This window comes from Pelobates fuscus, chromosome 12 (assembly GCF_036172605.1).
Source record: "Pelobates fuscus isolate aPelFus1 chromosome 12, aPelFus1.pri, whole genome shotgun sequence".
In the NCBI taxonomy this organism is placed as follows: Eukaryota; Metazoa; Chordata; class Amphibia; order Anura; family Pelobatidae; genus Pelobates; species Pelobates fuscus.
In genome coordinates, this window is record NC_086328.1 from 84,938,690 (window position 1) to 84,960,668 (window position 21,979).

The window sequence follows — 21,979 nt, forward strand, 5'->3', positions numbered from 1 at the left end:
CTGGGCTTGTTAGTTGTCGTGTGGTAGATGAAGGTCTTGCGTAGTCCCTAACCGGAGGGGATGTCGGGGGGGGGGGTGTGTGCTGGGAGGTCGGCCTACAGGGGGCCCTGTTATGTTCGTCGCTCTAGTGGGCGTACCCGTCAAATCAGTGCAGTGGGAGTAGAAGTAGGGGTGCTCAATATGAAGGTTAGGTCAAGGGAGCGCTAGAGTCTTAATCTGTGGCTGAGGTGTGATTCCCTATGTCACTGCTCCATGTCCATGTCGGGGGACGAACGGGGTGACGTTGTCGACATTCCATGTCCCACTGGTATCTTGGGCCTTCCGCTCCTGCGGGGTGTCTCTGATGCCAAGCGCTGTCAGGAATGTGTTGGTCTCCGCCGCGTCGGTGGCCTTTAACTGGGTGCCATCTTTAATTACTGTGAGTGATCTAGGGGCAGTCCATCTATATGTTATCCCTGCCTCTTGCAGCCTTTGGGTGATGGGTTTCATTGTTTTTCTCCACAGTAGAGTGGTGCGTTGAAGGTCTTGGAAGAGTGAGATCTTGTGGGTCTCAAAGTCCATAGGCGATTTATTATGGATTGCTCTCATCAAGGCTTGTTTGTCTTGTGTCGTTCTGCATCGCAGTATAATGTCCCTAGGTGCTGCGAGGGGGCGCCCTAGGGGATTTTGCGATACGGTATGCGCCGTCATCCGCGAATTGCTTCCCCTGTTTTGCCGGGAGCAATGTGGTTATTAGGCGCCTTATGAGGTGCGGTAATTCTTCCATTGTCACTGCTTCTGCGACCCCCCTGATCTTTACATTCTTCTGGCGGGATCTTTCATCCAGTAAGTCTAGTCTCAGAGACATGTTTGAGTGTTGCTCTTGTAGTTTCGTTACGGTGTCTCTCACTGCTGCTAGGTTGCTTTGCAGATCAGCTATGTTTGTGTCAGACGCCTTGACGCGGGCGGTGACCGCCCGTACCTTGGTCCGAACTGCTGCTATGTCTGCGGCAAAAAGCTTTTGGATTCTGTCGAAGAGGTTATCAATGTCCTGTTTTGTTGCAGGTTCAGTGTTGACTGGGGTTTGTGGGGATGGGAGCCCCCCTGTGGGTGGTCCCTGTGTGTCTTCACTCACCCCCTCTTTCTCCTGGTAGTCATAGGCCCCTGGTTCGGCCTGCTCCAGCTCTCTGGGTTTGGGTGTGCATTGAAGCATCTTGCCGATGTCCTGTGTGTCTTGGGGTACGGATGCCTGAGATTTGTGGGATTTTTTGCCCATCTCCTTCGGCTCTGGTGTCTGCGCTTGCCGTTGATCGGGTGTGAGCCAGTCTGTGTCCCACCAGGCCGCGGCTGCATGCGGGCTGTATTTCTGGCTGGCCGCTTGGGAGGCCTTAGGAGGCCGGCGTTTCTGCTTTGCACCCTGTTGCAGAAAGAAAGGCATCGACGTGTGCCGTTTGCTCTCCCGGAGCTGAATCTGGTAGTCGGGGTGCGCTTGTTAAGGTTTTATTTTCTTTTTTCCCACTGCAGTATTAGCGGAGCTCCTGAAATGGCGTCTGTGCCGTTCGCCCGCTAGGCCCCGCCCCCCCTACCCAAAAAAGTTTTTAAAACTGAAAGGGTTATTTTTTGATCTGTAAAAATAACCCTAAAAAAGGTCAGTCTGATCAGAGAGCCCTCTGATCACAGTGATCACTGATACAGTACTGTACAGCAGATATACTGTACAGTATAGTGATCACGGCAGCGGGGAAAGGGTTAAGGGAGATTTTGGTTGCTGCGACTGACACAAAGGGTAAAAAAAAATTAGAAATATTTTTTTTTTATCCAAAAAAAAATTAATAAATATAGTACAAAAGTACTAAATGCCATAATCAGGTTGATTACAGTAATATGCTGTGATCAGCACTGAAAGGGTTAAATTAAATATATATATTTTACACTTTTATAAAGTTTTAAAACTTTTCTTCACAGGAGCTGCTACACCAACGATCTCTCTGCCTCTCTCTCTCAGATCGAAGTGAGGTGAGGAGAGGGGCAGAGACAATGTGTCAGCCAGTGATCTGAGATCATTGGCTGACACATACTAACAGTGATCACAGTGACTGGCTGTCACTGTGATCACCTCCTACAGATCGCGGTAATTGGCCACAGGGGGAGTGCCTGGGAGGTACAGGCATGCCCCCCACCGCGATCTGTAGGGGGCTAATGGCTGCAGTTACATGTGTGAGCCAATAGGCTGACACATAGTAACACTGATCGCACTGACAGGCTATGGCAGCCTGTCAGTGTGATCAGATTGCAGCCTGACAGTGTAGATCGCGGTCACTGACCGCAGGGGGGCTGCCTGGGGGGCCAGGCATGTCCCCCGACTGCGATCTGCTGCAGGAGAATGCCGCCGGCTCCATGTGTCAGACGATTTGAAATCGGCTGACACATGGTAAATACCGATCGCAGTGACAGCCGGTCACTGCGATCAGAAGCTGCAGACCGCAGTACCCAGGCACAGGAGGGCTGCCTGGGGGGCCAGGCATGCCCCCTGACCGCGATCTGCAGTGGCCATGTGCCGCCGGCCACGTGGGGGGTAAGACCGCCCAGGGCGTTCTATGCCGCCCTGTGGCGTTTAGAGCCGGCCAATTAAGGACGGCATAGAACGCCCTGCGGTCTTAAGGGGTTAATGTACATTACATCTGAGTGAAATAATTTTTTTTCATGCAGTCTGTGTTAATTAGAGCCAGGGGAGGTGACTTAACGCCTACATTTCAGATAATTGAGCAGTAAAACTTGAGAAGCATGATATATACACTAAAACTGCTTCATTAAGCTAAAGTTGTTTAGGTGACTGTGGCGAAACCGACCTCGCCACGTGTCCTTGGAGGGGGCTGATTGCCCGCCTCTTGCCTTTGGACTATGGACCAGACTTTATGGGAATGTGATACCCCAGATAGCCATACCATGGAGCCTATTCATATAATGAAAGACTATGGGAAAGACTTTAGCTCCATGGCAATTGTACTGTGTGAGTAGGATCTGCGCGCTATTCGGTAGTTTTGTGCGTGCAGATCCCAGCTATCTGGGGATAGGTGAAATGTCTGTGTGTTATGTGTAAATGTGACTTTATGTATTTTAAAGTGTTTTATGTTGTTTTGCAACCATGTGGTTAATGGAGTCTGCCTTTAGTCCTGGGTAATTGGATTACTTCTCCAATTAACTCCAGGGCAGAAGGGAGGAAACCAGGGTGCATTGTGGGGATGTTTTTCTGCCAGCCAGAAAGGAACAAAAGATACTTTTAGTAACTTTTGAACCCCTGGTCGGATTCATGCCATTTTTTAATATGTTGTTCCCCTGAATGGATTGATTGTGGATATGTATTGTTATGTGAATGTGATGTATGGTTTTAAAGTTATGGAAGTTGTGTAAAAGTATATTTTACACTGTATGCATAATGGGATTATGTGTCACACTAAGGGGAGGGGATGTGTGGGAGGTAACATCTATGTCATTGGTTCTTTTATGCCTCCCCCTGGGTGTGGCCTGTATGTGTGAGTTGGAAATAAAAGCCAGGCTGGATGAGCCAGTCCAGAGTTCCTGTTTTACCCTCAAAGTGATGTGTCGTCTCATTATTGGGGGAAGGATTTATTGCATGCTGTTCCAGTTGACTGCTAGGAGTACAAGCCTATTCGTATGGTTCCTATTCAATGGTCTACAGCATTCATACGCTTGGGAGAATTTAAAGGTTTCTCGGATTCGGTGATTGTGGTGTCTGCCAGAGTGCTTGGAGTCCTCAGGAAGCACTAGGAGCATCCATTAACGGAGGTACCAAGTTGGGGTGCCAGGTGATCCGTTACAGTGACTATAGTGTTCCTTTAATTTCCTGGAAGAAGAGAACCGGCGGGAGAAGATGGAAGCGAGGGATAGGCCTGCGAGGGACAGGTTCATGACATGCGCATAGTCGTCCCCTAGGCATATTCCTAGTAAACCCACCATAAGAACACCCCCCAATTAAACACGGACACCAATATTTCTTGGAAAAATATCACAGCTTTTAATTAATAATTGTTTAAACATAAATTGTAAATAAGGGGTCAACTTCAAACACACTTAAAGACATTGAAGCCCAAACATTTTTCCAATGTAAAACATTTACAGAACAGGTCTGGCCGAAAGAAGATGGAAGCGAGGGATAGGCCTGCGAGAGACAGGTTCAGGAAAGTTAAACTCACTTTTTCCTGCTCCCTTCCCTCCTTCCTCCCCCCCGGCCACTAGATAGCCAGCAGTAATGTCACCATCGGGCGTCTTAGCAAATTATGCAAAGTCCCCAGACAGTGATAGTACAACGTAATCGAAAGTTTAATTTGCTGACGGCATCAGCTAATTTCTGTTTAATTGATTAAACAAATGAGTCCATACGATGCCCAAAAGGTGTGGGCTAGTGCTACAAAATATATGCTATTAAACAAATATTGGCAACTACGGTGTTTCATAATTGTATCTATAGATTCATTTTATTCATTTACTGCTGCTGCTTAATAACATTTCAAATGTATCCTGTAAATATCTGGCACGTTACATATTTTTCATAAGAAACCATAAATGGGTGGTTCAAACGTGCTTCATTTCTATCTCATAACATGTTTTTTTTAATTAAACAGTCATTTAATTTTAAGAGCAGATTTGAAATATACAATACATTTCCTTTTATTTAGTATATAATTTATTTTCAATTATTGTTATGTTATTTTATTCTATTCAAAGATGTTTAATTCCATGTAGAGGCAGGTGTTGCAAGACTTATTGGTAATTTTCACTGTTTAATTCAAAGGTGTGAATTCCAGAGAAGTAACAGTTTCCCTTTAACAACTCTGTTCAATTAATACGTAGGTGGGCGTCTCCACGCTTTGCATGGAAACGCAGAATTTTCCTTCAATGCATCTCTATGAGGAGGTGCTGATTAACCAAAACAGTGTTTGACCCGCCCCATCCTGCCTACGGGAAAGCATTGGATTGGCTAAAAATCAGCAATTCTGATGATGTCACTAAGGAGGCAGATCAGGGGAGGGGCCAGCGCCAGCAGACCCAAGTGGTGCTGGAAATAATTTAAGTTTTATCCCCTACTAAGGGGGGGATGGGGGGGGGAGGGGGGGGAGCGCCACCTAAATGGTCTGAGGAGAGTCAGAAAATTGAGCATTCTCCATTTTAGGATTGTTGGCCATTTCCCTTAGCAGCCTCTGCAATCATCCTGAATTTGAGAAAATGAAGTGGCACAGAGATTCGGAGCCGTAACACAAACTTTGGGATTAAACCATTTTTTGTGTTTTTTCTTTTCTATTCTACAAATGTAAACATTCCAGTTTTTCTGAAACTGCTATGTTTGCATCTGAAGGGTTAAAACCTGAGGGACATTGCACCCAGACCACTTCATTGAGCTGAAGTGGCCTGTGTGACTATAGTGTCCCTTTAATTTTTAGGTAAAAATTGTACTCCTATTGTACTCACTTTTTCTCCCCAGCAGAACCTATCTAGTGTATTATTAATTTATTCTTTTTGCTACCTGGGCTAGATTAGCTTCAGACTTTAGTGAATAATTCAATGTATTTCTATATTGTAGGCTCAGGAAAACTGGAAGCAAAAAGTGTCTTTTTGTTTTTGTCGCATTGTAAAATTCTTTACAGAAATCTGAATGTAAATCGATAGTAAATAAAAGTTTGTTTTCTGAGCATATGCCTTCTTTTGCTATGGGAAAAGTCTACTTGATGGCTCCATCTAAATGTTTATTGGCTACCAATTCGCAAGCCTTCATTCTTCAACTCACTACAGTCTTTGCACAGTAAATTACCGTAAGTTACACAATAAACATTCTGATGTTGAAGGGGGACTGTTATTTTCCTCTGCGCAATATACCATTAAATAAAACATTGGAAATCTTGTGTAATGTTATAACCTTTTTTCAAATATATATTACAAATTTAGCATATGACATCACAATTCAGATCAGTCCCACACATTGCAAATGAGAAAAAAGTGTAACGTTGAATTTTTCCTCTTCTTTGTATGTTTCCTCTCTGTTGACTGACAGGTGCAAAAGGCAGCCTTTATAACAATGATTGACAGGAGCTAAGATGGAGGCACACAGTTGCAAATTTAGAGTTGTGGTTTTCTACATTCAATTTTATTTTTAACTCCTCACACATACATATTTGTAAAATATAGAGTATAAATCAAATTATATTAAAAATCCAGAGAAATAACAGTTTATTTTTAAAGATGCAAAATGTCCTTAATTGAGCAAAATGAGACCCCTACAGCCCCAGATATGCAGCGTGACTGTACCACAAAATGTGTCACAAACATATTGATTTTCGAGTTTTAATAAGTTAATTGTAATCCTTAAATGTGTGTCAAGATTAAAACTGTGAATCCTATCTGGCAATTAATGAAAACGTATCAGTCCGTTTGGCTGGCTAGAAGTATGCATATCTTTCTAGTAAGGCTTCAAGCAAATGTGACATTTATAAACCACTAATGCTAACGTTAAAGAAAAGGTGTGCCTTGAAATTTTTTTTATCTCACTAAAGTATCTTGATCCAAAAAGAGATTGAAAACCAATGCTCTATACTAGCTTTCCAATGCTTTTTGGACCAAGGCATACTTTTTTTTAACCTTCATCAGCAGCTAAAGCATGTCAAATTTATCTAAAACCTTACTAGAGAAATACATAGTTCTATTCGTGTTGACCTATTATTTTGTATTCCTTGTCAGATGGGAATCACTATTTTAATGCAGACACTAAAAAGACCACAGACACAATTTAAAGGAACACTGTACGCACCATAACCACCACAACATTTTGTAGTGCCAGGGTTACCCTGGCATCCCCGCAATGTAAGTAGTCAAACCATTTTAGAACAATCTGCTGTAGTGGTTATGGTGCTTAGTGTGTTCCTTTAAGGACAGCGTTAAGGCTATCACAGCACTATGAGTTTGCTGGAGGCATAATAATATGTCATGGCGCACCGGTTCAACACTACTATACTATATGTTACAATAAATCAATTTTATGTTCAAGTAATAGGAATAGGCAAGCTACCCAACCATCTTTAACAGACCTCCAGCGGATTATAGATTCAGTTATACTTGTGAAGGAGAGGATAATATAATTCTCCTCTAGAAGCGAAGATGTTAAACGAGGTGATATTTCTGTTTTAACGCCACTGGGATCTTTTGTGTGAGATTTCTCTGGGAGGTGAGGGGTTAAGTGATGCTTCGGCAGAAACGGATTAATGTCTCCTATAAATCCTTTCACGCTTGTTACAGTGTCTGTCAGAGGGAAATATTCCCATGTGAGAGCTGGATTTGGAATATAATTTGAGCATGTGAATATACACTGCATATATTGATGGTGAATAACAATATATCCCTATTTACACATCGTTCTTTACGTTAACATTCACGCACACCGCAATATATGGATATCAACATATACAAAGATTCGGGATTTGAAGTACTATGCTAACATATTAAAAAAAATGCACGTGTTACTTGTAAATGTTAATGTTATATTTATTTCCCTCATACTCATTTGCAAAGTATCTATTTAAAAAAATGAAAGGTTCACTCCTTCATTCCTAAGGCTTGCATACAGTGCAATGTTTACACAAACCGCTTTTAGTTTAGCCTTCTTTTGCTGATCCTATTCTCTCCAATTCCCTCTTTTTATTTTTGCATGCTTTCCCAAGCCCCCCCTGTAATTTTTTTGGTGTCTTGCATTCACTCTGGCGTATTCTGCCTATACCCTCCTCTATCTCACACATATCCTCTCTCCCTCACACATTCTACCACTCCTCCATCCCACCCCCCACTCCCCCCTGCTCTCATCTCAGTGCAGTGTATATGCTCATAGCTGCAGTATACAGGGACAGAAGAATTTTGACACAGACGCACACACTCATGCCTATTCACATGCCTGCACACACATGTCTTCACACATCCATGTGCTCAGACACAAAAGCATACTGTGCTGCTGAAGTGGGGATGTACAACGGCGGAAGGTGACAATTCCTTGAAAATTTGGGATAGAGGGGAGATTAAAAGGTAAGGGGTGGAGAAGAGGTCTGCAGTATATGGTGGTGGTGGGGGGAGTGAATCAGTATACTCCAGTATTGTAGCAATTACTAAAGCAACGTGTGTAGACATATTGTGCTGTAACTGTGAAGAGTGCGATTGACAAAGGGAAGATGACATGGGACAGATGTCTAAATAAGCGACAGAAAGATTGAAAGATGAACTGAAAGGCAACGAGAGAGTTTTGAAGAGTGGCATAGAGGAGGAGAGGTTGAGCGAGAAGTGGGTATTAATACAAAAAAAGATAGATGGAGAGAGGAAAGACAACGAGCGAGGAAGAAAATGATGATTGAGAAACGAGTAATAAAGGAACACAGAACAGTGGCTATAAAATGAATTAATGTGTGCTTAATGAATAGGAAAAAATATTTTCAAAATATTGGCTTCATAGCAAGAACAATTTAAAAATAGCTATATATAGAGAGGCAAACATAAGTAGAATGAAAAAGTAGAAGTACCGTAGATAGAGAGCAAAATGAACATGGTTCAGTCTGACAGTGACACACGTTAAAGAAATGCTCCCTATGCTCTGTTAGTGTCAGGATGCTATGCTCTGCTAATGTCAGTCTAGATCGAGGACCACCAGTCTGATTAAAATGATAGGGAATCCCCCAGTCTATAAGTCCAGAGATGACGAGGATCATTCATCAGTCAGTATTACACATAGGATTGTGATACCTTAATTTGTCCATGTCACGCTGGACACTATCACTTTATAAATGCCATGTAAGATGTGTAAAAGTCATTCAAAAATGTGTCTTACTTGGTGTGTGAAGTATCACAAAGATTAAGGCTCCCTCTGTCTGCAAGTGTCACACCTGAATAATGTATCTTTTAGCTTATTACAAACACACACAGACATAGGGTATTCCAAAACCTATAACTGAGCCTACCATTGTCTCTCACTCAATACTGAAGGGGGTCTATTGTCAAACACGTAATTTAGGCTACATCAGTCTGCTTAGTGGCACGTAGGATGAATACCGTATGTATCTGTTAATGCTGCACCCTGGAGATAAACTCTTAACCTGCTAATTTGGATTAAGACGAGTAACTATTTCAGTCTGCAATGGTCACACAGAGCAGATGAAGACTCTTGGTCTGCTAGGACATAATTTTATGTGCCCATCTAACAAACTTCTTCACACGGCCGGCATCATATAGTAAATACACTCTATACAACTAAGGAAGTATCACGCAGTTATTTAAGGGACTTGCTCAAATTGAAATATTATATTTATAACCAGTAAATAGCTTTGTTAGCCTACCAATGTCCTATGCAAAAAAAATCAGCTTTCTCAGTCTGTTAAAATAATGCTCAGGAAATGGACTTTCCTGCTTTTCTGTTTCTGTCCTCGAGGATTTTTCATAGCTTGCCAAAAGGAAGCTTTCTCAGTCTGTTCATGTTATACTAGAGGAGGGGTGATTTAGCCTGTCAGTATATTACTTTGATTGGGGATGCACCACTACAGCATGCCTTCACAGCCCAGATCCAGATTTATTTCCACTAGGGAGGTCTACGTAGTTCACTAATGTCATACTGGAAAAGGTTCTTTATGAAGTATTCTAATGTGATAGAGACCAGAAGGAATTTCTCAGTTTATTACATTTGCAACCCTGGAGAATACTACTGTTAAACACCAGAGAGGGACAATTTCTCTCTGTCAGAAACACCAACACAAGAGAAATGGGAAAGTGTCCCCCCTCCCCTACTTGGTAAAGGTCTCTCATGATCGAGGGGCCTGTAACTTCGTATTTCCATGTTCGGGAATATCTCCAACTGACCTGTACAATATATGTGCCTCTCAGTCTTATAAGTGGTAGACACTATGAACTGACAATTAATAAATAGACTCGGTTTTGGGTGAGCGGAAAAAAATGTCGTTCGGTAAATCGGTTTCCTTCACAAATCACTGAGGCTTAATTAAATTTTATCATTGTGTATATTAGTTTTAGCCTCATTCACTCTGTCACTGTCAAAAAAAAAAAAGGTTATTGGAAATTGCCCAATCTGTTATTATATTGTCCCTTAGTCTTTTAAATCGAGGTTACTGTGGTCCCCAATCTGTCTGTTTTACACTCCTCCATCTACCCATTTGTCAGTATTGAAAAGAAGCGTACCCTGAGCTCAGAAAATGCAAAGCTTTCAGCTTTACGTTGATTATAGAATCTACATCAGTACTTCTGTGACGCACACATAGATGGATCATTTTGTTCATTACATGTGCTTTCAGAGAAGATGAACTTTAACAGTGTGTAATTAGGTGTATGAGATTTTTAAAATTGCTTTCTAGTGCTGTTATAGGCTAGCTACCTACCCTTTTTCGATTGCAGTTATGTTGAGTAGCCACTATGTGTCTCCGTGTAGTGCAAACATTTTCTTTCTCCTTTCACTAACCCAACCTTCTTTCTTTTCAGGTGATCCTCACCTCCCTTCCTTTCTCCACTATGTCCCTGTTATTGCTTTCCCTTATGCTGCTCCCCTTGTCCCACCCTGCCACCACTCCTTTACCTAATGTGTCAACCTGTGGATCCACCCAAACTGGTGAGTGCTCGGATGGGGTTGTCCTGCCCGCTTGGCTACCTCACCCACCATCCACTGGAGACCAGGCAGCACGTGCTATTGTCTACTTTGTGGCTCTGGTCTACATGTTCTTGGGAATGTCTATCATAGCTGATCGCTTTATGGCATCAATTGAGGTCATCACTTCTCAGGAACGTCGAATAACTTTCAGAAAACCCAATGGAGAGGTGACAGTGACAAGTGTACGCCTCTGGAATGAAACTGTCTCCAATCTAACACTTATGGCCCTAGGCTCCTCAGCACCAGAGATTCTGCTTTCCATAATTGAGGTGGTCGGACGAGGATTTGAATCTGGTGATATGGGTCCAAGTACAATTGTTGGCTCAGCTGCCTTCAACATGTTTGTGATTATTGGTCTTTGTGTGATGGTAGTGCCTGATGGGGAAAGCAGGCGTATCCGCCATCCACGTGTGTTTGCAGTTACTGCATTTTGGAGTGTCTTTGCCTATGTGTGGCTCTTCCTGATCTTGTCCTGGTCTTCCCCGGGTGAGGTTGAGGTATGGGAAGCCCTGTTGACATTCTTTTTCTTTCCAGTATGCGTTTTGCAAGCGTGGCTGGCAGATCGACGTCTCCTTTTTTACCGTTATGCAGGACGAGGAAGAGAGGGAAAGGCAAAGTATAGGGCAGGCAAAAGCAGAGGAGTACTTGTTGGAGCAGAGGATACAGTCGGACAAGAAGAACCGGGAGAGCTGAGAATGGCTGGAGGGGAAAGAGGAATGTTTGCGGAAGATGATGAAGAAGAAGAAGAAGAGCGGAGAGACATGGCAAGAGTATTTAAAGACATGCGTCAGCGATATCCAGGAAAAGACATGGAACAGTTAATGGAACTAGCCAATTACCAGGCACTTGTTCAACAACAGAAGAGTCGGGCTTTTTATAGGATCCAGGCCACCAGGATGATGATTGGTGCAGGCAATGTATTGAAGAAGCATGCAGCAGACCAGGCAAGGAGGGCTCTGACTGATGGTAGCACAAGAGAGGGTCAGGGAGGAGGACGTGGAGAGGATGAGGCACGCTGGACGGAGGTGGAATTTGAACACACTCACTACCAGTGCTTTGAAAACTGTGGAACAGTTAGTTTGTGGGTGGTGTGTCGGAGGGGGGAGGGTGAAGGTGCAGTTCAGGTTGACTACAGAACAGAGGATGGCACTGCCAATGCAGGGTCAGACTATGAATTAGCAGAGGGAACTGTGATATTTCAGGCTGGGGAGTCAAGGAAGGAATTGCGTTTAGGCATTATTGATGATGACGTATTTGAAGAGGATGAACATTTTTATGTGCAACTGTGTAACCCCCGGCGGGCCAGAGGAGTCAGGGAAGGGCAGGGCAGAGTAAGGCTGGGAACTGGGAGAAGAGCAACTGTGACAATTTTTGATGATGACCATGCTGGCATCTTTAGCTTTGAGGCTGACAGTATGCGAGTGAGTGAGAGTATTGGTACAATGAGGGCTAAAGTGGTGAGGGGATCTGGGGCACGAGGCAAGGTAGTAATTCCCTACAGAACAAGTGAAGGCACTGCCAAAGCAGGAGAGGACTACCTAGAAGTGGCAGGAAAGGTGGAATTTCAGAATGACGAGACCACGTGAGTATGAAACTTTCCTATATTCCATATACATAAATGTGCACTGTGCCTTCTTTCTCTAATCTGTTTTTGTGTGTATGTGTGCATGGGCAGACTTCTTTCAAACTCTGCAGTATTCCACTAACTACAAGGCAATCATCATTATTTTGTGTGGACAAGACCAGTACTCACATAGTAATTCCTGTTACATCAATATTGGTCGAGCCAAGCAAAAAGGAGTCTAGTACTCCCCCCTAGAACATCGCTATTCACTAAAGTACGAATTGTCAGGAATTAAGTAACTTAAAAGGGAATATTAATTATTATTTAGGCCCAAACAGTTGGACTCAAAACACAGTTTACCTGGAGAATATTTCCAATTTGGCTATTGAAATTCTCAACAATACACATTTCACTGAATAACCCTCAAAGTTGAACAATTCTTCATTGGTGCCATTGCTCATAGTATGCTTACATTTCATCAATACTTGTGTTGTTGTAAGTTAAAAATTATCATTTTAGGAGACAGGACATACACAGAACTCTAACAAAAGCCAATGGATCTGGAACTGTGCTCTGAGTGGAATAGTAATGCTCTGACCAATATCTTTCCGAAATTTTCTTGTAAAATATAATGCCTAACTAGAGCATACCTCCTTTGAGAAGCAGGATGCCGGCGGGAGGGGTGTAAAAGTGGTGGACCATTGACGTGATTGGCTCTGCCCAAATGGAGCCAACTTGCCCAAATTACTGGCAGGGCAGCGTGAATACATGCCAGGCTAAGTGCCAGTCATATAAGACCACCCCACTGAGGGCAGAGCCTAATTTAGTGCTTTCTGCAGGGTCCTAGTGTCCTCAACATAGCACAAGCACGTCGACTGATACGCTCGCGCTATGCTTGTTGAAGGCAGTTCCCTGGTGTTCCCGAAAGCGAGGCACCAGATAATTAAGTTGGGATGGCAGGACAGAATTCGAAATTCAGAACTGTCTCGCCGAAATCGGCATGGTTGGAAGGCCTGATCTAGAGTAAGGTGCAAGACCCTTCTCTTTCAGAAAATCACATAAAAAGAAATATATTTAAATATGTAGTATTTTAAAGTATACACAAATATTCATGTAGTATGAAAAAAATGGCCATGATTAGAATCTTTTCCATCTCTATCTATATGGTATTGTACATTCTGAATAAGCTTAGGTCACTGGGGACTCCAGAGCATAATGACTGCGGTCTGAAACCACCTCTGATATCTGATGCAGCCGTGCATTCTGGCTACCAGGCTGTGCGAACGAAATTCTTGAAAACAGCAGTGAAACCTTGATAGCACACTCTAGTAATAATTGAAATTTGGAAGTGTAGCATCACATAGAATGCTTAATGGGGAGCACACACTTTGAGGTTCTTTTCTCTATTACATATCAGAACCAGATGGACAGAAGATAGGTAGTAAATATGCACTGTAGAACAGTTAAAATGTGGTTATGAGTGACTCAAAATGTACGGGAAACATGATTACCGTGTATTGAATGGTAATAACGTAAAGCATTGTTTAATAGTCGCAGAGTAGAATAACTAGATTGTGAAGAATGGTGTGGTTAAAATGTGAAGAAACTGCAAGATTTAAAATGCACATTGCAGAATAATTAAGATGCATAAGATAAAATGCATTTATTTTGAAGATTCAGATAATGATGTCTGCGCATTATATAGTTTGCTACCACATGATATTTACAAATTAGGGCTTTTTTCACTGGCGAATTGACAAGCGTATTACAGATTTTAAATCAAGGATACACCTTCTATAAGGAAGAGTGTGTGTAACAATAAAAAGTGCTAAAACGTGAATAAAATAGGAGCAGCTCTATATACTTATGGAAATATCCTCTTATCCACAAAACAATTGAAATCATTTTAGACCGGTGTAAGTGAAAACCTACACCTACAAGTGGAGTGCTAAACAAATAATGCGTATGTGGGGTAAACTTACCACACGTAACTTGATTAAAAGCTTGGTATAAGATACATGTAAAAAAATAAAAGACAAAAGATACAATATAGTGCAGATGGTACTTAAAATAGAACACAGTATGTAATATTGTAGTCAAGACACTCACATGTGGCGGAGCCTGTGTGTGAGTACTGGCTCCGTAATCAAGCTGGTGTTCTTTTATGGCAGCACCACACCTCCAATTTGTTGTGAAGTGGTTCTCATAAAGAAAACATAAAAGAGACAAACAAATGTGTAGTCTGTTGAGACCAGAGGTGGAAATGTATGAATAGAATACATTAGAATAGAAGTTGCCTTTCAATGTAAACAAGAAAAAATGGGGTGCTCACCTTGTTCTGAGCCTAGTAATCCCGGCTCTGAGGTGCAGGTACTGTGCCAATTTTAGTAGGGAAGGCACTACCCCTATGATGATTCCTGAAGGCTCCAAAAGGATTTAGATAAAATGACTTTTGGAAAAAAATCTCAATCACAGTAATTTTTCCCTTGATTTAGTATAATCAAACTATAAAAATTTTTTTTGCATTGCATAACAGTTATGTCAAAATGCATTTACTAGTTTCTGTATCTAATCTGTTACAGTGGCGTAGAACACTCTTCCAGTTGAGAAACTCTAACAGATAAACCCAGAAATAGCGATGGCGAATGGAAATTATTAGCGTGGAAATATTTGATTTATGCCAGAAATCCTACCCCTGCTTGGGGCTGAAATATCTCCATACCTGTCGCTACATTTTACTGGCCAGCCGCTACTTACTAAAATACCTGTTGGTACTTTTTGTAAGCAGTGGTTGTTTAATGTCTACTAATTTTACAAGAAGTGACAAGGGAGTTACTGGATAATCCTCCAAATTGACTAATTAATAATGCATATGAAACCTTGCTGTTAGTTAAGTTGTAATGGCGAATTCACAGTTTCCAATCGATGAGCATAGGGCATAGGGTTTGGCGTACCTAACATCATGTTGATTTTGAAGGCTTTACGCCGGGAAAATTATTACACTGGAGCTGTACATTTATGCTACCTTCCGATACCACGAGTGACCAGGGATGTGTCTACCGCGAGGCAAACAAGGCATTTGCCTTGGGCGGCAATTTCCAGGGGGCGGCAAATTCCCCCAAATGCCCAGGCAAATACCTTGTTCGCCTCATTTTATGGAAGCCCAAGAGCTTGCCGGCTGGCCACCTTTTGGGCTCCCCCTGGCGAGCGGCGAGGGAGCACTTTATCCTGAGCTCTCTGCTCAGCTCCCTCGCGCGAACCACAGTAATGAGAGAGCTGAGCAGAGAGCTCAGGGGAAAGTGCTCCCTCGCCGCCTGCTCGCATGTCCGGCCGCCTGCTCGCATGTCCGGCCGCCTGCCTGCCCAGCAGCCCCACTGGACCCCAGGTGAAATATCCACCCAGCTATCCCAAAAGTAGAGAGGGATTTCATTTAAAAAAAAAATTATAATTGTGAGTGGGGTGAATGTGAGTGTGTGTCAGTGAATGTGAGTGTCAGTGAATGTGTGTGTGTGTGTGTGTCAGTCAGTGAATGTGTGTGTGTGTGTGTGTGCCAGTGAATGTGAGTGTCTGTCAGTGAACGTGTGTGTGTGCGTCTTTCAGCTAGTGCGTGCGTCTGTCAGTGTGTCAAATCAGTGAGTGTGTGTATGTCATTGTTTGTCAGTGTATATGAAAGTGTGTGTCTGTCAATGAGTGTATGCATCTATCAGTGAATGAGTGAGCGTCTGTCAGTGAGTGAGCATCTGTCAGTCAAAGTGCAGCCTTGACAGGAAGGGGTGGGGAAAATCTAAATAAGGGGGAGGTGGCCGAGCACCGTCCTGCCTAGGGCAGCACAAATCCTAAATACACCACTGCGAGTGACACTAGTAAATCTCACGGATCTTTTCTAAGAAATACAAGCGTAAGTCTTTTTCTTGCGTACGCAGCTTTGTATCTGCATAAATAGATTGAGCTGCTGTTGTTTATCTGAATCCATCATATAGATTGAAATTAATATGAAACTATGGCCTCAATTTAATTCTAACTGCAAATAACAGTTGATAATAACTTTTTTCAGCTGATTTTTTTTTTCTTTCTTATCGAATTTTGTGTTTAATGCCAGCTTAATTTCCAGTAGCCAAACTCAATCATTGGATTGGCTGACTGAAATAAATCTACTGAGAAATGTGTACTCAAAGTACTTTTATCAACCTGTTTTTAATAAAAAAAAACATGGTAGTTACTTAAAAGCACACTATAGTCACCAGAACCACTACAGATCAATGAAGAAAAGGCATTGTTTGCATTGCTGCCTAGTAACACCTCTAGTGACTAGTCCTACTGACAGTCACTACAGGGACTTCCTAGGTTAGTTCCTGCAATTTTTGCAAGACCTATGTTCAGCGTCTCCACGCTCTGCATGGAGACTCTAAACGCTCCCCATTGAGATGCACTGATTCAACGTATCTTTATGAAGAGATGTTGATTGGCGCAGCACAACACTTTGCTGTGTATGTGCAATAGTCAACAAAGCCTTCCTATGGCAAAGCATTGAATTGGCTAAGATCATCAAGATCACTACTTATTAAAAAAAAAAAAAAATGTAAACACTGTAGGGGTTAGTAAGGACTGTAACAAGCTGGCCAATAATTACATTTTCTGTTCACTGTTAAAATCCATTTCAACAACAAACACTCACAAACACTGTTTAATACATTTTCATGGCCTTCTCATAAGATATATAGTTTCCTAAAGCGAGTTACACGTTCATAAATATGTATTTACTGATTGGTTATTTAAGGGCGGAAGCGTTTCTGTATCATACTGTTGTTTGTTTTGGAGTTGGCATATGAGGTGTCATAGCAGGATCCCCAATACCAAGCACAAGCCTTTACGTGGAAATAAAATCTTCTGTCTATTAAAAGTTTACGATTAAACCCATATTAAAAGGAACCAGATATGAAATCAAATATCCAAAACTGGTCAATTCTACTATGTGTGTTGGTACCTTTAAAGCAGCAGAAGATTATTTAAAACGCCAGTAGTGAAGGCCGCTGTGACTGTCTATAACAGTAGATTAAAAGTGCAGCATGTAAAACCCATTTTTTCCATTGTACAGAGTGTTGCAATCTGTCTTTCAGGGTACAATGTGCAATTCATTTTGTTCCGAGGCTTCCAAATTGATGGGAAAACGAACACTGAACGTATTTGTAAGGAATCAAAGCAATTTGTTTTGGATCCTGTTGTTTTGATGAAGATAGCAAATTAGGGAGAAATCTAAAGGGCTTTTCTTAATTTTGATCTTTCAGCAGTTTTAGAAGATGACTCCCTGAAATTGTACGTTTGTGACTGCCGCTTTCAGTCATTTCCATAAGGAATAATAGGCAATGCATCAAAAAAAAAAAAAAAACTTGAAACATTTTCAGATGAAATTTGAATCGACCAAATTGATATTGTCTGAATTATGCAAAAAAAAAAAATTATTTACATTTAAGAAACCAAACAATTTTTCCCCGCCCATGATGCACATCTCTAGTTTTCAGTTTAATGAAATTCACTGTTTAGTGAATACGCCCCAAGGGTTTTTCTTGCAAGATTTTGACATGTATAAATATAAAAAACACAATTCTGTTTGTTAGCAACTTGGGGCAGGATAATGTTTAATTACATTAACCAAAATAGACAAATGTTGGCGAAATCCATACTGCAAATTTTCATTTAACATTAAAAAAGGGGCATCACACAAAAATATTTTGCATTGATATAATAATTATTAAAGGAAAACTTTACTAATAAAACAAATTTGAATGCATTTCATAGAAATATTGGGGAAAAAAACACATACTTTCCTGTAGATGCACAGTTTAGAGACAGGCAGACCCCTTTTTCTGTGTTATTGGGGTTTTTTAGGAGTACTTGTGGACTGTGGCTGTCAATCTTATCCCATAAAGAGACACTCCAAACACCATAACCACTATAGCACACTGCCGTGGTGATGGCGCTAGGAGTGCCTTCACACACCACTGTTGTAAGTAGTGAAACTGATTTAGAACACTCTGATTTCTTACCATGCGGCTGCTCCCCATCTCCCTGCAGGCGGATGTCAGAGTTGAAAGTTTCCTGTTAGGAACTTCCATTAGCACTCCTGTGCAAAAATCTGCAGTACAGTACAGTGCAGAGCTGTAGTGGAGCGGCGTACTAAGGGGGGGGCGGGGGGGGCGGGGGGGGGCGGCCCGCCCCGGGTGCCACTGACTAGGGGGGTGCCATGACGCCCAGTGTCATGTGTCACCCCCCATCATTACGCTGCGGCGGCTGCGCACAGCCGCAGCACCTTTGCGGCCCGGCAGGACTTACTTCCAGGATGAGAAGGGGGAGGAGTGTTGTGGGCCGCGGCGTCGCGCAACGTGATGACGTCGTGCGCAGCGCCGTCAGCCCGCCTTCACGGAACTATCCAGCGGAAGGATCCAATATCCGGGCGGTGAGGCACCCAGTCGGTCAAGGCATCATCAAAATGTAAGTAGTCATTTTTTGTGATGGGGCTAAATTAATTAAAGGGGGGGGGTGGATAATGGCCATTAAAGAATTAAAGGGGAGGGAGGTTTAATTAAAGGAGTGAGGATTAATTAAGGGGGTGTATTAAGGGGGGTGTGAATTAATTAAGGGGGCTGTATTAATTAAGGGGGAGTGAGGATTAATTAAGGGGGTATTATGAGGGGTATGGATTAATTAAGGGGGTGTATTAATTAAGGGAGTGTGGGTTAATTAAGGGGGCTGTATTAATTAAGGGGGGAGTGAGGATTAATTAAGGGGGTGTATTAATTAAGGGGGAGTGAGGATTAATTATGGGGGGTGTATTAATTAAGGGGGTGAAGATTAATTAAGGGGGTGTTTTAAGGGTGGTGGATTAATTAAGGGGGTTGTATTAATTAAGGGGGGTTTGGATTAATTAAGGAGGGTGTATTAATTAAGGGGGGAGTGAGGATTAATTAAGGGGGTGTATTAATTAAGGGGTGTGTGGATTAATTAAGGGGGCTGTATTAATTAAGGGGGAGTGAGGATTAATTAAGGGGGGTGTATTTAAGGCAGTGAGGATTAATTAAGGGGGTGTTTTAAGGGGGTGTGGATTAATTAAGGGGGCTGTATTAATTAAGGGGGGAGTGAGGATTAATTAAGGGGGTGTATTAATTAAGGGGGGAGTGGATTAATTAAGGGGGGTGTATTAATTAAGGGGGGTGTGAATTAATTAAGGGGGTGTATTAATTAAGGGGGGAGTGAGGATTAATTAAGGGGGTGGATTAATTAAGGGGCTGTATTAATTAAGGGGGAGTGAGGATTAATTAAGGGGGGTGTATTAATTAAGGCAGTGAGGATTAATTAAGGGGGTGTTTTAAGGGGGGTGTGGATTAATTAAGGGGGCTGTATTAATTAAGGGGGGAGTGAGGATTAATTAAGGGGGTGTATTAATTAAGGGGGGTGTGGATTAATTAAGGGGGCTGTATTAATTAAGGGGGGTGTGGATTAATTAAAGGGGGTGTATTAATTAAGGGGCAGTGAGGATTTATTAAGGGGGTTGTATTAATTAAGGGGGGTGTATTAAGGGGTGTGTGGATTAATTAATGGGGGTGTATTAATTAAGGGGGTTGTGGATTAATTAATGGGGGTGTATTAATTAAGGGGGTTGTGGATTAATTAAGGGGGGTGTATTAATTAAGGGGGGTGTGGATTAATTAAAGGGGGCTGTGGATTAAAGAATTAAAGGGGGAGGTTTAAATAATGGGGGTGCAGGTTTTTTTTTATTAAGGGGGTTGCAGTATTCTATTTATTAAGGGAGGATGTGCACTGCAGATTTTTGTTTTTTTGTTAAGGGGGTGTGCAGGGTTTTTATAAGGGGGGTGTGCAGGTTTTTTGTTATTAAGAGGGGTTGTGCACGTTTTTGTTTTTTATTAAGGGGGTGTGCAGGGTTTTTTATTAAGGGGTGTGCAGGATTTTTATGTGTAGGGAGTGAATGAAATTTATGTGATCGGGGTGCAGGGTTTTTATGTGTAGGGAGTGTATGAAATTTATGTGATCGGGGTGCAGGGTTTTTATATGAAGGGCGAGACAAGGGGCTTTGTAGAAAGGAGCAGGGCAGTTCTCACCAGCCCCTTTCTACAAAAGCACTGGTCTTCCCCCTTCTACAAAACTGGCGCATTTTACAAATGCTACAAGCAGCTTACAAATTTGTGCAATAAATATTATTGAAAACATTGAAAAAAATGTGGGTGTTTTCTTACATTTTTATTATGGGGAGGGGGGGGGGGGGGTGCCACACTCAGGGTCCGCCCCGGGTGCCAAATGCTCTAGGTACGCCCCTGAGTGGAGGCATGGAGCGGCGCACAGTGGACCACTTGTAAGAAGTCACACTGTTCTAAATTGGTTTGACTACTTGGGGGGGAGGGGAGCGGGTCACCAGAGCAATCCTGACAACATAACCAGTACAATGTGCTGTAGTGTTCCTTTAAACCCCAGTCCACAAGGGGTTAATGAGATAGAGGTAGTTTATATTCCAAGAGTAGTTCCATCTGAGTTGGGAAGAACTGGTCTGGGCCAGTGGCGGATCCAGAGACTGATCTCGGGAGGGTACTTTTATATTATTTAAAGAATAATCCATGCACAGTGTATGTCTGGGAGCAGTGTGTGTATGGGGGGACGTGTGTGTATGGGGGCAGTGTATGTGTGTGTGGGAGCAGTGTGTGTATGGGGGGACAGTGTGTGTATGGGGGGCAGTGTATGTGGTGGCAATGTGTGTGTATGGGGGGGCAATGTGTGAATGTGTGGTGAATTTTTTTTTAAGAATTTATAAAATTAAATAAATTTATGTCCCCTTTCCCTTCTTACCTTTACTGGGAGGAGGGGGGACATTTCTGGATCCCTGGTGGTTCCAGTGGTTAGAGTGAACTCTAGCCCGTAGCTCCAGAAATTTGGAGCGTTGCCATGGTAACCGCGACAACGCTCTGTGCTCGCGAGAGTCGGACCCGGAAGAGCTGCACTTTGCTCCCAAGCCCTCTCTCCCTCCCCTGCCGGCTGCCTGCAGCCTGGGAAAGGAGATCTCCGATCTCCCCTCCGGTCCGCAGGCACATTGTAGGGCTGGCACTTGGACAATGCCAGCCCTGCATTAGCCGGCAGGGGAGAATCTCAGGGGGGGTGGGGGGGGGGGCAATTACCCCATTGCCCCCCCCCCCCTGCATCCGCCAGTGCTCTGGGCTCTGAACTGTATACTGAGCCTTTCACCGTAGTTCAGTTTTTTTATAGGAAGTAATGAGAGCTCAGTTTAAGTTGTTTGTACAATGTACACGTGCTACCCTCACAAATTGCCCCCTCCCCTGCAAAATAAGTAAAATCTTTATGAAATACTTATTTGAGCTGTGTTGGAATTTCACTCAAATTCCAATCTAGTCAAGAGATTTACTGAGAGAAAGTAGGGACTATTTTGTCTTAGTATTTTTCCTCCCCTTGACACTTCTTGACACTGGATGGAGCTACCGCCATCAAGAAGAGTGAATGCCCCAGCTGTCACCAGTGAAGACTGCAGGGAACTGGCTCTGCATATGGAGGATTCTGCATTCTTGCAGCATCCTCCATAAATGTCAATGATGTTCTGTTGCTCATGCGCAAGAGGACAGCAGTGACGTTGGTTCCTTGCTATGAAGTGCCTGGAACAGAAGAGGATCAGCCAGAAGATAATGGCGCTGCCCGCAAGTTAAACTCACCTTTTACTGCTCTCT

The 21,979-nt window shown here is 42.7% G+C and overlaps 1 protein-coding gene across 2 annotated transcripts in view; it reads left to right on the forward strand.

Annotated features, from left to right (window-relative positions):
- Positions 1–7,869: 7,869 nt before the first annotated feature.
- The window catches only part of LOC134579051 (sodium/calcium exchanger 1-like), a 70,809-nt gene continuing 56,699 nt past the window's right edge, over positions 7,870–21,979 (forward strand). The window contains exons 1-2 of one of the 2 annotated variants that reach the window (XM_063438183.1): positions 7,870–8,061; positions 10,510–12,257. In XM_063438183.1, the coding sequence (XP_063294253.1) occupies positions 10,540–12,257 (1,718 nt within the window). In that variant the 5' untranslated portion in view covers positions 7,870–8,061; positions 10,510–10,539. The remainder of the gene's footprint in view (positions 8,062–10,509; positions 12,258–21,979) is intronic. The other variant, XM_063438184.1, reaches the window with a different exon arrangement.